Source organism: Bos javanicus, chromosome 16, assembly GCF_032452875.1.
Source record: "Bos javanicus breed banteng chromosome 16, ARS-OSU_banteng_1.0, whole genome shotgun sequence".
Classification (NCBI taxonomy): domain Eukaryota; kingdom Metazoa; phylum Chordata; class Mammalia; order Artiodactyla; family Bovidae; genus Bos; species Bos javanicus.
The window spans coordinates 73,479,681-73,497,542 of NC_083883.1; the positions used below are offsets into that span (position 1 = coordinate 73,479,681).

The 17,862-nt window shown below is 45.9% G+C and overlaps 1 protein-coding gene across 8 annotated transcripts in view; it reads right to left on the reverse strand.

Moving 5' to 3' along the window:
• Positions 1-17,862, reverse strand: part of HHAT (hedgehog acyltransferase) — a 352,361-nt gene that overhangs the window by 94,551 nt on the left and 239,948 nt on the right. For all 8 annotated transcript variants that reach the window (XR_009730102.1, XR_009730101.1, XM_061383599.1 and 5 more), the window contains one exon: positions 508-709. Coding sequence is in view for 6 of the 8 variants with exons in the window: in XM_061383599.1 (XP_061239583.1) it covers positions 508-709 (202 nt within the window). In the remaining 2 variants the exon portion in view is untranslated. The remainder of the gene's footprint in view (positions 1-507; positions 710-17,862) is intronic.

Consider the following 17,862-nt stretch of genomic DNA (forward strand, 5'->3'; position numbering starts at 1 on the left):
TCAAAAACACAGTAACTAAAACAAGTTTTGCTCAAAAAAATAATTTAGAAGGGATTTAACAGTGGTTTCTCTTGAGGAGACATCTTCCTTATACTCATTTGAATTTTCTAATTCTCATAATAAATATGAATTATTTTATAGTTACAGCCAGTGAAGCAGCGAGGTTGTTCAGTAGTGTCCGACTCTTTGCGATCCCATGGACTGTAGCCTACCAGGCTCCTCCACCCATGGAATTTTCCAGGCAAGGTACTGAGTGGGTAGCCTTTCCCTTCTCCAGGGATCTTGCGACCCAGGGATCAAACCCAGGTCTTCTGCATTTCAGGTAGATGCTTTACTGTCTGAGCCAACACCTCTTGTTCAGCTGTCCTGTCTCCAGGAACACTCTGGATGTTGAGCCAATCCGGCAGAAATGGCCCACAATGCGGGTAAACATGATGACTGCCTACCCTCCCAAACCCAGTCCACCCAGCTTGGCTGCCCCTGCCGCACAAGCCAGGACCTGCTCACCAAGCTGTGCTGGACGTGCGGCCTCTGCACAAGCTTCTGGACGCCATTCTCCACGGTGACCCCCAGCCAGTTGAGGGTGGCCCAGCACCACAGGTAGTCGTTCCCGCCGTGCCAGAAGCTCACAAATGCGAACGTCATTGCAGTGGAGAAGAGGGCCCCCAGCAGGCCATGCTGTGACCCGCCCGCTGGGATGTACACGTACCTGGAGAAAGAAGAGGCCATGAGGAGCCCTGCGGAGCGCTGGCCCCCAACGCCACCCACTCCCTGCCTGATTCTCCTGCCACACATCGCTATTCACCATGTGCAGACCCTTCCCCACGTCCAGGCGGCCACGGGGCACTCCCTGAATGCTCTGTCACACGGGAGGTGGCAAGCACAGAAGCCTCTGGGGGATTCCCAGGTGGCACTAGTGGTAAAGAATCCCCCTGCCAATTCAGGGAGACGTAAGAGACACAGGTTCGATCCCTAGGTCGGGAAGATCCCCTGGAGGCGGGCATAGCAACCCACTCTAGTATTCTTGCTTGGAGAATCCCACGGACAGAGGCACCTGGTGGGCTGCAGTTCACGGGGTTGCAAAGAGTCAGACACAACTGAGTGGGGGATACCAACCTTAACGGTAGGTATGTATTTTACAGCTCAAACTATCAAGTTTCAGGTAAACCCAGTATTTAAGCACAATTGCTGAGTTCAGGCCCCTAAACGGCAGGATGGCTTCTGCAGAAGAGGGGTAGCCTTGGCAGGCTGGATCCTCCAGCTTTCCAGGCAAGTTGCCCAGAAGTAGTGACAAACTCACAAGTGAGGAGAAGAGCTCTGTGCTCACAGGGCAGCCAAATTATCACCCGAAAGGCAGAGCCCCCACTAGGGTAAGTGTTCTACTGCTGAGACAGCTGTCTGACCACATACAAGCAGAACCGTGTTCTTCAATCAGTATTTTCCTGCTAGAGCTGGACAAAACTCACATTGTGTTGTCAGGATCTGGAGAGCTAGAAAAACACCCTTCTTGCAGGGGTCTCTTTAAAAAGCCTATCGGTCTTTGTTTATTGCTGTCAGTGCTTCTTTGTCCAACCTTATTCCATAAAGGAAAAGGAAATTCTCATTTCCTAAACACACCATGCGTCCCAAGCATGGCACTAGGCACTTTACATGGATCACTCGACCTGATTCTTTGAAACACCATATGCTGTTCTAGCATGCCAATCCACTGAACCCACTGACAGGCTGTCCTATTCATTATTTTAATATTTTGTTGGAAATGTTATTTTGAAAATAATTTTTAAATAGAACACTTTCATAGGCAAGCCAAAAGATACAATATAAAAAGCATTCCCCAGTCAATAAATACTTCCAAGGACTATGGTGCCTTCAAATTGTGGTGCTGGGGAAGACTCTTAAGAGTCCTTTGGACTGCAAGGAGATCCAACCAGTCCATCCTAAAGGAACTAAGTCCTGGATATTCATTGGAAGGACTGATGCTGAAGTTGAAGCTCCAATCCTTTGGCCACCTGATACAAAGAGCTGACATCAGAAATGACCCTGATGCTGTGAAAGATTGAGGGCAGGAGGAGAAGGGAATGAAAGAGGATGAGATGGTCAGATGGCATCACTGACTCAACGGACATGAGTTTGAGCAAGCTCCGGGAGATGGTAAAGTACAGGGAAGCCTGGCATGCTGCAGTCCACGGGGTTGCAAAGAGTCGGACACGACGGAGCGACTGAACAACAACGACTATGTGACTATCAATATTTTTAAATGTCCTCCTTCACTCTCAAAGGTGCTCCAGGTCAGATGGTAAATTATCAGCTTCGACAGCCCCACTTTTGGGGTGAGAAAAACTGGGGCTGAGAATAGGAAGAACCTAGATGCAAATATGCATCTCTGGCACCGAACATCAGTGTTTTCCATTGCACCCCTGGGCTTATTTTGAAAGCCCTCCTATCTTGCATCTCAATCTGAAACAAACCAGAAAGCACGTGAGAATGCACGCATTTCAGAAACAAGTGAAGCAAAGAAAATACTTTCTCTTGCACAGAAACAAGACCATCTCAACAATCAAGTCAGCACCAAGCACTCACTACAGACTAAGGAATAATCCAGCTGTGGCCAAGGATTTATTTAGCCTTCCAGGGCATTCCTGGTATTATGAGACACACAAAGACATAACAGGTTGCTCCTGCCCAAAGGACACGTACAGCTGGTTGTGAAACAACAGCAAACCAATTCTATCATTAAGCTGACGTGGGACTTGTTTGCTGTATCATATGGTACAAAGAAGACCAGGGGAGCTTAAGAGTACGGAAAAGAACAGGATGAGTGGAGGCAAGCAGGGTATTAGAGGCTTAATGGTAAAGATCCCTACCTTGGCAAGGTCTAGAGAGTGAGTGAGTTTGGCCAGGAGAAGCAGGGATGCTGCATCATGGACCAAGAAAGGCTGGACAGAGTCAGAAAACCCCACCAACAGCCCCAGGCACAGGGGTTTTAACTGGCCTTACGCTGCCCCCTAGAGGCTACTTGGTTATTGCTGCAGAACACTCAACAGGCAAAAAAAAATGGACCACAAACCTCTGCAACCTCCAACTTGCAAAAAGATAATCACTGCTCCATCATGGTGCTCTATGCTGCTCCTTCTGCTCACATGCTGCTCACTGCTCCTTCACATCATACAATCAGTTGTGTGTGTAAGAAGGTTGCATGTTAAAAAAAAATGGAGTGGTCAAACCAAGTTCAAAAGGATAAGGAGTAACTGCTGTTTACAGAAATTTTGCAGATAATAGTTTTTATAAAACAAGTTCATTCCAATCCTAATACTCTTATCACCCAACACTGGTTTTATGTTGAGATTATTGTTGTATCTCACTATATAAAAATGAGCTGCACTGTGAGAGCTGGACTGTAAAGAAAGCTGAGTGCCAAAGAATTGATGCTTTTGAACTGTGGTGTTGGAGAAGACTCTTGCGAGTCCCTTGGACTGCAAGGAGATCCAACCAGTCTATTCTGAAGGAGATCGGCCCTGGGATTTCTTTGGAAGGAATGATGCTAAAGCTGAAACTCCAGTACTTTGGCCACCTCATGTGAAGAGTTGACTCATTGGAAAAGACTCTGATGCTGGGAGGGATTGGGGGCAGGAGGAGAAGGGGATGACAGAGGATGAGATGGCTGGATGGCATCACTGATTCGATGGACGTGAGTCTGAGTGAACTCCGGGAGTTGGTGATGGACAGGGAGGCCTGGAGTGCTGCGATTCATGGGGTCGCAGAGTCGGACACAACTGAGCAACTGAACTGAACTGAATATGTATTAGAAAACCTCAGTATAGAATAAAAACCTCTCCTTGTCCATCCACATCAATGGTCTTTAATATTAGATTCAACTCCAAAAAGAACTTAATTCCAAGCTTGTGACGAGGAAGCATCTAGTCCCATAATTACATGCACAGCTATTTTAGGCATCTCTTGGCATCATGGCTTTGCTACTTTCCTTCAATAATGACAGCCGACAAAAATCTGAGAATTCCTTTTATTCCAGAAACTCACAAATGGCAGGTCTCCAACAACATGAGGTTGATTGTTTTAAACCAGAAGAGGGTATGGTCTTCCGACTAGAAAAACAAAAAACTCCCTTCCTTTCTCTTAATTTCTAGAAGGCAGTGGATACCGCAAGAAGGAACATGAACCTGTTTCCTTTTACAAATCCTGCCAGGCTCGTGTCAGTTCCACGATTAATAAAAACAGAAACGTGTCTCCTTTTAGAAAAGCAGCGGTGTGACCCCACTTACTGAGATCCGCTGCACACTGAAACTGAGTTCCCAGTGGAAGAGAGCATTCAGCACCACCTTCTCAGCAAAGCAAAACTAAAAAGATTTTTTTTTTTTTCTGTCAGCAACTGTGGAACATTGAGTCTGCACAAGTCCTTCCCCCTGCCCCTGCCCGCTGGCTTCGTGGGGTCACTGCTTGCAGAGAACGTTGCCTGGGGTGGTTGCCATCAACTGTGCCACCTTCCTAATTAAAAACCATCTCAAACAGAATCAATGCAACATAGCAAAAGCCCGCTCAGGACGAGGAACTGATATAAAATGTAGACGTTATTTACAATGTCTACTCTCTACTGAGTATCAGGTGCTTTTATGTATCCTGTTTCTAATCGTTACAACAACTTCGTGAAGAACTGATGACCAGACCTATTTTATGCAGAAGAGGTAAAATCTAGTTTCAGAATCCCCCAGGTCTGTGTTCCATGAAGTTGTTGACCACAGTGAGAGCATTTTTTGGTGATATGTTCCTCTTATTCAACCACTTCTGCAAAGCAGTCTCCACAGAAACATCCACCAGTATTTTATTAACTGAAGAAACATCTTCTGTACAAAAAGGAATCTTACTAGGGAGAAGGTGCTCATGAATTACAAAGGCGTTTGAGCGACTTCACTTTCACTTTTCACTTTCATGCATTGGAGAAGGAAATGGCAACCCATTCCAGTGTTCTTGCCTGGAGAATCCCAGGGACGGGGGAGCCTAGTGGGCTGCCGTCTATGGGGTCACACAGAGTCGGACACGACTGAAGTGACTTAGAAGTTAGGCCAAGTAGGGCTTCTTCCCTGGTGGCTCCGAAGGTAAAGAACCTGCCTGCAATGCAGGAGACCCAAGTTCGATCCCTGGGTCGGGAAGAAACCTTGGCGAAGGGAATTGGACAGAGGAACCTGGTGGGTTACAGTCCAAGGGGTTGCAAAGAAATGGACACGACTAAGTGACTAACACGTAGGCCAAGGAGCTCTGGGCCAGAAAGACACAGTTCAAGTTTTAAACAGACTAAATAGGGACTTCCCTGGTGGTCCAGCAGTTAGGAATATGCCTGCCAGAGGAGGGGACGAGGATTTGATTCCATATGCCGAGGAGCAACTAAGCCTGTGTACCACAACTACGGGGCCTGCTCCGCAACCAGAGAAACCACTGTGGTGAGCAGCCTGCACGTCGCAACTGCAGAGTGCCCCAGCTCACCACAAGACCCAGGGGAGCCAAAATACAAATAAAATGTTAAATAGACTAAACAGTTTCCTTCTGCCCCACAAGCAGAGACCATACCCTATCTAGATGGGCTTCCTGCAGAAGTCTGACCATGTAAGAAGTTGGGCATAAGAGGTTGATACCTGGGGATTGTTGCTAACTAGTAGATGTATCTGAAGGGGAAACAAAATAGCTGCTTCCTTCATAATCACTAGGAAAAACTCAAGAATGTGTCTGACAGTTGGGACAGGGGTGGTGAGAATCCACATGGTAAAGCATTATTCTTAAAATCACAACACTTTTGTCCCAGGACTTACCCAACAGCTTCCCAGCTTGCCAAGTTATTGTCAAACCCTTTGCCATGAACTCCAGACCCCAGCAAGATAAGGGGATGAGGCACCCAAGACACAGAAAAGCTTGGTTTTCTCTGCCCTGCGGACTGAGCTGAGGTGGGCTTGCTGACTTCCCATCCTCAATTATCTATTTCTTGGCTGGGATGGGGCAGGCAGTGGCTGACATTCTATTCCAGCTCCGCTTTATCTTTCCACCCTATTTCCCACTAGTCCTGAAATCCTGAACAAATGGGGCCTTCACACTTCTGTGCCTCTGAGCACACCATTTTCACCCCCTCCACCCTCTCTGGTTTCCCAACTCCTCTATAAAGTCTCTTTTAAATATTCTCAGTCTCTAACCCAGAGAACCTACTGTTTGTACCACTGAATTGAACAGTTATTCATCAGAAGATGTCTCTTCTATTATGATGGTCATTTCAACTAAACTAAATTTCGTTTAGGCAGTTTTCAATGTGTGTGAGTATATATGTGCATGCCCACATGTGCTATAATTAGCTACTATCAACAGTATTTATATATCTAACACTAATTTTCATCACTTTCCACAGTCTCCAATAGCTTTTTACACTTCTGATAGACTGTCACCACCGCACAGACACACTGTGAGCAGTTAGCAAGCACGGAAGGGTTATAAGGACTTGCCCCTCTTACTGGCAGAGACTTCAGAAGACACCCATTCCTAAGGAATACAGACCCCCGAGGACCCTGCCGTCTCACCACACTCTGTAATTCTCCTTCCCCCATTAAAGTCACAGTCATGCAGCCCCCAAAGCTGTTCCAACCTCAAGAGATGTAAAAACCTGCAACGACTGGCCCTTTAAAGGCCAGAGCCTTCAGTAGCTGGGAAGGGCAAGACGTGTGGCTGCACTGCATTGGCAGGAAGGTGACCTCACCTTTGGTTCACCTGAGTTCACTTGGGCTTCCCCCGAGTTCCGGATTAGAGTTCTCTGCAGAGGTGCCCTCAACCTAGCTCTCAGGGGCATTGGCTCCCGTGACTCGAGCCTGTCTCTAGCTTTGGCCTCGGCCTACATCTGAGTTCTCCATCAGTCAAAGCCTGTGATGACCCACCAGTCAAAGCCTCATCCTCTAGCTGGTGGACAAAGGACTGGTGTTTAGTTTTCACAAAGGGAGGTATATACTTATTATTAAAAGTTTTCAAAGGAAGATACACGCAGAAAACATAATCCGCTTTTAATATCTTTCTACCCAGTAAACATCGTAATGGAATTTTAATAAGTAAAAGCTAGCAAAACTAGAAAAGGCAAGGAAACACAGAAATTCTTCCCTAAAGACTCCACAAGGAACGCAGCTCAGCCACATCTTGATTATAGCCCTCTAGTATAGACCCATCTCAGACTTCTGACCTCCAGGGCTGCAAGACAATAAATTTGTGTTGTTTAGAGCTGCTACCCCTGAAGAAGGGCATAGCAACCCACTCCAGTATTCTTGCCTGGAGAATCCCCATGGGGAGAGGAGCCTGGCAGGCTACAGTCCATGGGGCCGCAAAGAGTCGGACACAACCGAGTGACCAAGCATAGTACAGCAGTTGGTTAACAGGCAACTGCAAACCTTAGCCTCTCCAGAAGGCTAAAAGAGAGGTCACTTTCAAAGCAGAGGGCACATTTGAGCTGAGCTAATTGCCAACATCTTTACTGAAAGATGAAAGTTTCACATGCAACTCTGAAAAGCTGCCTATTTAAAAATGCTATGTCCTATTTTGCAACAGAATACCGTGAAATTTATAAAACAGAGATTAAAGTCCAGCTATATTTAGTCAGCACAGTGGTGAAGAATCCACCTGCCAATGCAGGAGATGTGAGTTCGATCCCTGGGTCAGGAAGATCCCTTGGAAGAGGAAATGGCAACCCACGCCAGAATTTTTGCCTGGAGAATCCTATAGACAGAGGAGCCTGGTGGTTACAATCCATGGGGTCGCAAAGAGTCAGACATAATTGCATGACTGAGCATGAATGCATGAACATATTCAGTCTACGTTTAAACTTCTAGGTTCATGTCATTAGATGCCAACACCCTTAAAAAAAAAAAAAATTAACCTTTTCATTCCACAAAGCCAGTAGATCAGGGGATTGAAGTACTGTGCTGATGAACCCAAGCCTATAACCTCCATCCTAGAGAAAGATTCAACTCTTCCCTCATAAACCAAAACCCAAACTCTAGCTCCTCCAAAACTCTATCTTCCCCTCTGCAGAAAAGGCTGAAAGATCATGAAAGCCTCAGCCCTGCTGTCCTTACCCCGCTAGACCACGCCCAAGCAGCAACAGCAGCAAAGCACCGGACAAGCAGGAAGGCAGCGCTTGGAAGCCAGAGACATGGCCTTGGTCCTCCTCTGCCACTTACCAGTCCCTGTACCCGTGACCTTGTCAGTAAGCCTTTGTTTAAGTCTGTACGTTGAACTTATACTGGGAGGGCTAAAATCACCTTCAAGTATGAACTGCTGTAAAGATCAGCTGATACAATACATGTGGGGTAAGGAATCATCACCAGATGGTCAATACCGAAATCAGACTGATTATATTCTTTGCAGCCAAAGATGGAGAAGTTCTATACAGTCAGCAAAAATAAGACCGGAAGCTGACTGTGGCTCAGACCGTGAACTCCTTATTGCCAAATTCAGACTTAAATTGAAGAAAGTAGGGAAAAACCACTAGACCATTCAGGTATGACCTAAATCAAATCCCTTATGATTATACAGTGGAAGTGAGAAATAGATTTAAGCAAAAATAAGACCGGAAGCTGACTGTGGCTCAGATCACGAACTCCTTATTGCCAAATTCAGACTTAAATTGAAGAAAGTAGGGAAAAACCACTAGACCATTCAGGTATGACCTAAATCAAATCCCTTATGATTATACAGTGGAAGTGAGAAATAGATCTGATAGAGTGCCTGATGAACTATGGACTGAGGTCCGTGACACTGTACAGGAGACAGGGATCAAGATCATGCCCATGGAAAAGCAATGCAAAAAAGCAAAATCTCTGTCTGGGGAGGCCTTACAAACAGCTGTGAAAAAGAAGAAGCCAAAAGCAAAGGAGAAAAGGAAAGATATTTCCATCTGAATGCAGAGTTTCAAAGAATAACAAGGAGAGATAAGAAAGCCTTCCTCAGCGACCAATGCAAAGAAATAGAGGAAAACAACAGAATGCAAAAGACTAAAGATCTCTTCAATAAAATTAGAGATACCAAGGGAACATTTCAGGCAAAGATGGGCTCGAGAAAGGACAGAAATGGTATGGACCTAACAGAAGCAGAATATATTAAGAAGAGATGGCAAGAACACACAGAAGAATTGTACAAAAAAGATCTGCAAGACCCAGATAATCACGATGGTGTGATCACTCACCAAGAGCCAGGCATACTGGAATGTGAAGTCAAGTGGGCCTTAGGAAGTATCACTTCGAACAAAGCTAGTGGAGGCGATGGAATTCCAGTTGAGCTATTTGAAATCCTGAAAGATGATGCTGTGAAAGTGCTGCACTCAATATGCCAGCAAATTTGGAAAACTCAGCAGTGGCCACAAGACTGGAAAAGGTCAGTTTTCATTCCAATCCCAAAGAAAGGCAATGCCAAAGAATGCTCAAACTACCACATAATTGCACTCATCTCACATGCTGGTAAAGTAATGCTCAAAATTCTCCAAGCCAGCCTTCAGCAATACGTGAACCGTGAACTTCCAGAAGTTCAAGCTGGTTTTAGAAAAGGCAGAGGAACCAGAGATCAAATTGCCAACATCCGCTGGATCATGGAAAAAGCAAGAGAGTTTCAGAAATACATCTATTTCTGCTTTATTGGCCATGCCAAAGCCTTTGACTGTGTGGATCACAATAAACTGTGGAAAATTCTGAAAGAGATGGGAATACCAGACCACCTGACCTGCCTCTTGAGAAACCTATATGCAGGTCAGGAAGCAACAGTTAGAACTGGACATGGAACAACAGACTGGTTCCAAATAGGAAAAGGAGTACATCAAGGCTGTATATTGTCACCCTGCTTATTTAACTTCTATGCAGAGTACATCATGAGAAACGCTGGGCTGGAGGAAGCACAAGCTGGAATCAAGACTGCTGGGAGAAATATCAATAACCTCAGATATGCAGATGACACCACCCTTATGGCAGAAAGTGAAGAGGAACTAAAAAGCCTCTTGATGATAGTGAAAGAGGAGAGTGAAAAAGTTGGCTTAAAGCTCAACATTCAGAAAACAAAGATCATGGCATCTGGTCCCGTCACTTCATGGGAAATAGATGGGGAAACAGTGGAAACAGTGTCAGACTTTATTTTGTTGGGCTCCAAAATCACTGCAGATGGTGATTGCAGCCATGAAATTAAAATATGCTTACTTCTTGGAAGGAAAGTTATGATCAACCTAGATAGCATATTCAAAAGCAGAGACATTACTTTGCCAACAAAGGTCTGTCTAGTCAAGGTTATGGTTTTTCCAGTGGTCATGTATGGATGTGAGAGTTGGACTGTGAAGGAAGCTGAGCACCAAAGAATTGATGCTTTTGAACTGTGGTGTTGGAGAAGACTCTTGAGAGTCCCTTGGACTGCAAGGAGATCCAACCAGTTCATCCTAAAGGAGACCAATCCTGGGTGTTCATTGGAAGGACTGATACTGAGGCTGAAACTCCAATACTTTGGCCACCTCATGTGAAGAGTTGACTTACTGGAAAGACCCTGATGCTGGGAGGGATTAGGGGCAGGAGGAGAAGGGGATGACAGAGGATGAGATGGCTGGATGGCATCACTGATTCGATGCACATGAATTTGGGTGAACTCCGGGAGTTGGTGATGGACAGGGAGGCCTGATGTGCTGCGATTCATGGGGTCGCAAAGTATCAGACACGACTGAGAGACTGAACTGAATTGAAGGAATCTGGAGACTGTAACACTCCTATAAATGGAAGTATGCACACTTGCATTCAGGAAAAAACAAGATGCCATTATCATAATGATTAGCATCCCTATATTCTTCATAACAACATGAAGACAGCAAGACCCCTGGGCTTGCTTGCTCAGGGATGCTTTTTACTTAAAACCATTAGCCTTAACTATGCCTTCATTAGAACCAGGTCACTTAGTGCTAAGGGGATGAAGCTCTAAGGGAGGAAAATTTTTTCTCCTGCTCGTCTATGTTCTTTAACAGTAAGAGTGACATAACGCAGATTAATAAGAAAAACAAATTTCATTACATATGTCAGGGAGTCCACAAGACAATCAGAGTCAAGGAATGCCCTAATCTGAGGAATGGGATGGGGTCTGGGGCTTCCAGGTGAAGGAAGGGAATTCACAGGAGGACCAGAAGAGCAGATGTTAGGGCAATTAGAACCTTGCCCTGCCCTGCAGATGGTCTTTCAGATAAATACGTTCTCTCTGGTAATAGCTCTTTTTCTGGTATAAGCCCCCTACCCAAATTCTTTCAGATAGCTAAGTTAGAGGGAAACGTTGTTCCTGAGTCAGCTGGATCTTGATTGCCTTAGGCTCGGAATAATCCACGTGCCAAAGTGGCATCTTTGGGGGAGGGGGCATATTCCGTTTCCCTTCAAAAGTTATGGATTCAACATGCATGCAGCTCTGTTGATTAAGCTTAACCCGGAGGACAGCCAGCTGTTCTCCAAACCTCTGATACCGGCTACAGATGAGCCTGCAGAGGCTGTACGGGCAGGTCAGAGTAAAGTAGCTTCTACCGCAACTTGGTCCATTAACCAACGTCTCACCTTCCAATCACTGCAGACCCTCCACTCTGGTCCCCTCTTTTCTACAGATACAAGAGTCAGGTGACCAGGTCCTTTCCTTATAACGGGGGACTGCTGGGTGGGCAGGGCCAGAAAGTATCAATACTATGCAGGTTACTCATTCAACCCATTTAAAGCTGCTTACTAATGTTCCAGAAGGCTGTCCAGGCGGCACACTGTTAAAAGAATCTGCCTGCCGATGAGGATGGGGGTTTGATCCCTGGGTCGGGAAGATCCCCTGGAGAAGGAAGTGGCAACCCACTCTAGTATTCTTGCCTGGAGAATCCCATGGACAGAGGAGTGTGGCAGGCTACATACAGTCCATGGGGTTGCAAAGAGTCAGACACGACCAACTAAGTGGGCACGCACACACTTACTGATGTTCCAAGTTAGAGTCTCAGTGATGCAGGAGTCTTCACAATATCACAGTCCTGACAGTCAGAGACTGAAAAACCAAGCAAGTCTTTAAGACGCCATCCTTCAAAACGAGCTTCTAGTCACAGATGAGGGACGGGAAGGCCCAGGGGAGGGGAGCACAGAAGGGGAGCACTACTTGCCCCCTCGGGGCTGCTGACCCTCTTTGCTTGAGAGCATGCTGATGCCTCAGCAATCCCCAGGGCCCCTGGGCCCACGTCTATTTTGGGTTACAAATAAACACCATATAAAACAGATTCTTGGGAGGTTTGAGCAGAGGAGAGAGAGTGGGAGTCTGTACTCTTTAGTGCCGTGGAGCTGAGTCTCACCACTAATAAAAAGGTCCTCAAAGCCTCAGTTTAATAACCACCAAGATTTCCTGGCTGCCTGCCTGTCTTCCCACCTTCCTCCTGAGAGGATGCTGAAAGCAACTATCGGATTAAAAGAGGGAGGGTACAAAGAGCCAGCGGTCTGCGAGGGGCAGACTCAGATGAGCCAGCGGTCTGCGAGGGGCAGACTCGGATGTCTGTAGGACGCAGGTACATGTGCTTCCCTGTTTCACCAAGGGAGGGGGCTGAGAGGAGAGCGTGCATCCTTCCCTGCTCCTAACCCCCTTCTCAACCTTTACTCCATCAGCAGATCCCAAACCCAGGGCCCACATTGCCACCTCTTATCAGCAACTGGACCGCGTCTCCCCCAGGCTCCCCTCTGATCCCTGCCTCTCACCCCCACCCCCTGCTGGTCCTAATCCTCTCACTCAGTTGTAACTGTGGTTAGGAAGAGGTTCACTATGAAACAAACGAGAACCACTCAAAAACGACTGTGCGGGTACAATGCCCTTGGGTCTCCAGGAGAATGTGCTCTGAACACAAGTGCGCTGAAGAAATGCCTGGCTGGAGGCTGAAGTGTTCCATTCTTCTGGGTTTGTGGTGTGATGATTTTGAGGCAGCCATGCTGGACAGGGCCCCACGGAGGCAGGCCCACAGTCTTGACAGGTGTAAACTCTACATTTCCGTGGTGACACGGCAGGTTGGCCAACAGGCAAAAGCAGAAGTGAACTGTTCGGGCAAAGGAGACGCCAATTCTTTGTCCTCAGAAGCATCTAGTCTGACAAAGGGGTCCTGCTTACCGTGGATTCCCACTGCATCAGGTCCTAAATTAAATCTCATCAGCCTGGCTTTTAAACATCAATCTCCAGCTGACTCCCTCCTATGCCATCAACTCCATCTTACGTGTCTCCAAAATAGCTTCTCCACTCCAATTAAAGAACTTCACTCTTTCCCATGTCTGAACCCCACAACCATGCCAGTCCACCCCTCAATCAGACAAGATCTCTGGTTGTTCTTTCCACCATCTGATCTTTCAAAATGGGTTCAGCATTCACTTCAAGGAAAATCTCCCTAGCTGATCCCACTGAATGTGGGTGGCCGATGATTCTTCATCTCTGCAAAATTCAGGTGTTCATCTCGGACTGAGTTACTCCTTTCAGACCAGTTGATGTGCTGTTTCTTACCAATTCTAAGCCGCTTCATCAGGTTTGAGGGTACGTGGGACTCCCCATCTCACAGTCAAGACACTGATCAGAGAATTGCAGCATTTCTCTATTTCCCCCCCAGAGGCTAACTTAAACTCTGAACTCAGGAGGTGCTTAACAAACCCAGATCAACTGCCTTCTTTTCCTGTTCTTTTCCTCATCCTCCTCATTTCTCTGACTCATTCATTTCCTTCTTCTTTTCCTTGTCACTCTCTATAAACAAGAGAGAACTCTCCCACTTAAAGTGTGGCCTCAAGAGTAAACGTCATTGTTCACTGTCTGCCTCTGCCACTTTCTTCTTTAAAGTGCTGTGGGGTTTACAGGTTGATATTTACAAAGTCACAGATGCTAACTAAATCACAGATGCTAACCACAGGTGCCCCTAAGTGAGGGGAGCAAGAGGTGGGACACACCAACTTCAGCTTCCCCAGGAAGTTGCTGGAAGTACCCAGAAGAAAAAAGGGATTTAACCAAAGAGCAAAACTTCAGCGTGTTAAATGTTTTTAATATCAAAGCACCCAAATTGAGAGGTTTAAGGTTTGTGATATTAACTTTAAAAGCCTCAAATGAAACCCTGGACGTGCTCACCAGTACTAGATGCGTGGGAGGGAAGGGCGTTCATGAGACCCACAGGAGCATGGCTTTGGCTAGATTGCTTGGTTTAACTTTGCTAACAAAATCGCTTCCTCAGCCATGGATATCACTTCCAAGTCCAGTGTGTATTTTGGCCACAAGAAAATAGTGAGGAGGTCACTGTTGGACATGAGTGAATGTGCGCACACTCAAACACACACAGTGCCTCAGAGCACAGAGGAGGGTGGAAGGTGGGTGGGGAGGCCAGGGTCACAGGTTTCGGTGAGGGTCTCTTATCTAGGCCTTGATTTACAACTGGTAAAAGTTCCAGGGCTAGGGGACCGCTAGGGGTGAGGTCTGAGTATTATAGTTTGGAGCATTTGGGACGTAGGCACGAATCTTCTTGAAAGGTTACGGCCAATTACGACAGTGTGCTGTTTTGCTACTGTTCCCTGCTAAAACAGAAAGATCTGTCTTCTCTAATGGATTTTCAGGACACAGAGCTCCTAAAACCATAACTTATGCTCTGAATTTGCCACTTCCCCACCCCTCTGCTGCCATGACGCTAACTTAGGAATTAATGCAAAATGCACAGGAAGAGCGTTATCTGAAGGAAACCTGCAGTGAATCTTGACTCAAGGTGACAAATCGTCTCCTAAGAGCAAATTTCCACCACCGCCACCCCCCACCCCACAGTGTATCTGCTTTGTCAATGCGAACCTATGCACTCTGGATTTTCTTAACAAGTAGCAGCCATTGGTAATAAAAATGTTCAGTAGAGGTGGCCATAGATGGGATCCAATGCCTAGAAAGGGAGAGAAACAGGAGAAAATACCAGCAGGTCTACAGGCACCCCTATCAAAAACACTGCCACTGGAGACTGTTTCCAGGAGGAAGAAAAATAAAGGTCTCAGGAGCCGAAGTGCTGTTTTAAAAAGAATCAAAGAGAAATGGTTGCTGGTGGTAATAAAGAGGCTGCTCCCTCACTGGACTGAAATCAGCACTCTGACAAATCAGCTCTGACAGAACTGTTTCAACTGCCTCTCATTTATCATGATTATGACCCACCATCCCTTACCAGACATGATGCCTTTTAAGTTTGGCCACTGGGAGGAAAACTGAGAATGTTTGGGTCTAGGCATGAGTGATGATAAATCTGCAGCAGTATCCAACAAGGCCACACCAGTGCAACACTTACGGAAACAAAGCAAGAATATCATCCCGGGAAACTATGCCCCACAAGCACGTTCCCCTTAATGCAGCAAGAGCTGCCCAGATGACGTCCAGACAATGCTGCTTATTCAAAAGACGCTATGGTAATTGCAGGAAGTCTTGGGTGCACACTGAGAGGTTAGGATTTTAAGAGCTGGCATCTTACAGAGAGAGTCTAAGGATGATGCCCAATATGTGTCACAAAATCCAGAGTCTTCTGTAGATTAAAAATGCCACCATTCATACAAAAAAATCCTAAGAAATCCAAAGATGTCCGCCATGGAACTGGATATTAACATGATCATCCATTCCGGGAAACAGCCACATCCCAAGCACTGGAGAAAGATGTAGGCAGTCAGAACGGGATTTTGCTCCCCAGGCTCCTTCTTAAGTGGGGACCAACTGGTGAGAAGCACAGGGGATCACGCTGAGCTGTCTGAAAGATGAAAAGAAACACAGCTAATGGTGGAGCGGTACGGAGATTCAGATGTGCTTCCAAAATGCATGCTCTTTTCAACGGATCAAGTAGTTTCCCCACGATAACTATGGATATGAGGTATAAATAACCTGTATGCTTAACATTTAAAAGATAGATAGTATTTAATCTAATACTTCTTAACTATCTACTGAATCCCTAATGGGTGTCAATCACTAGGTTCAGGGCATTCTACAGTACTTCATTTGATTTAGACGTCACTTGAGCATTTTTTAGTGTCTCAGGGTCATTTCTGTGAACCTAAATTATCTTCGCAGCTGCAAAGCATAACAGTGCTAGATAAGCGTCCAAATCACAATGAGATGACAAAAATCCCATGCACCCCTACTCAATAAATCTGGTAGAAATGTATTATTACACCTCAGAGTCTAGAGGTCAGAATGCTCCCCTCTGTTGGCACAAAGGACCTTGGAGACCGGAGGGATACCATCCAGCCTGCACCTCAACATTCTCAGTGACCAAGAAGTCATGGCTTTTTGAGACAGTCTTTTCCACCCTTTTAGGACAACTTAAGAGAGAGCGTGCTTCTCTCTACTTCTCACTGTTGACCATGGTTCTCCTCTCGGAAGCAATATGGAACATGGACACCTGGTCTTCAGCCGGCAGTCTGTCACAACACCTGAGGACGGTTCTCATCTCTTTCCAAAGGCTTGACTTTGGACACAATGTATCCTCAGCTTCTTTATTCATTCTTTTACACCCAGTTCCAAACTGTAGTTTCCCTTTCTCTAGGCAATTTCCCATTTGTCTGTGTTCCCCCTGGGACTGTGATATCTGAAAAGACTGCCTTTATGGAATGACCTGAGTCATGAAGAACTTGAGTGGGAATACCACATTCTTTTTCTAACCATATATTCACAGCATCAACAAATCTTATCTAAGTATTTACCATATTGGACTTCCCAGGTGGTACAGTGGTAAAGAATCCAGTTGCAAGGCAGAGGACATGGGTTAGATCCCTGGGTTGGGAAGATCCCCTGGAGGAGGGAACAGCTACCCACTCTAGTATTATGGCCTGGAGAATCCCAGGGACAGAGGACCCTGGTGGGCTACAGTCCATGGGGTTGCAAAAGAGTTGGACACAACTTAGTAAATAACAACAACAAAACGTACTATATTCCAGGTACTATGATTAGCAGAGGAGGCATTCAGGAATGTGCCACAGAAAACTGCCCTCATGAGCTTACATCTAACCTACTGTAATGATGAAGCCCATTGTGACATTTATTCCAAGCCAGCCTTATCTCATACCAAAGTCTGAACCTACCATGTCCCTGAGAAAGTCAGGACCATCATAAAACAGTGCCCTATTCTAACCACATGCACTCTGATCTCTGCTGGTACCTATCCATTCGTTCATCCACAGTGGAAGAGATGCCCTTTCCATGACCGAGGCTAACTCTACTCTTTGGTTCTATACCCCTTTGCCTCCCAGGGTACCGTGCTCCATCAGTCACCCTGTACCCTTATCAGCTTAATGGAACTGGTTCTCTCCTTAGCACAAAGACATATTCCAATCCTCTGTATTTTATAAACACCTTTCTTTTACCCCACAACGTCTACTTCTTCACCTTTGATCCCAACTCCTTTTTTCACAGTCAAGTATTTCAAAATCCTTGAAAGAACAGTCTACACCCAGTCTCCAAGCCCACCCCTCCCAACTGTTCCTGAACTGGTAGCAATCGGACTTCTGTCCCTCCATGTTCCATTGGGACAACTTCTGTCAAGGTCATTAACAGCCTTCAGACTGCCAAAGCCGATGGATATATTTACATCTTTCTCTTAGTTGTCTGTTACATTTGGCATTGCTTTTGCCTTCCATTTTCCTCTTTTGATAATTTTACTGATATTCATAATAGAAAATTTGGAAAGAGATACATAAAAAATCCAGAAACAACCACCAGTGACCTTTTTGTCTGTGTCCTCTCTGACATCTTTCTATAAATACTCATATGGACCACTTTAGGAAACTCCTCAGTTGACCTAATCTATCACGAGCATCCTTCCATGTTTTCACCTTCCTT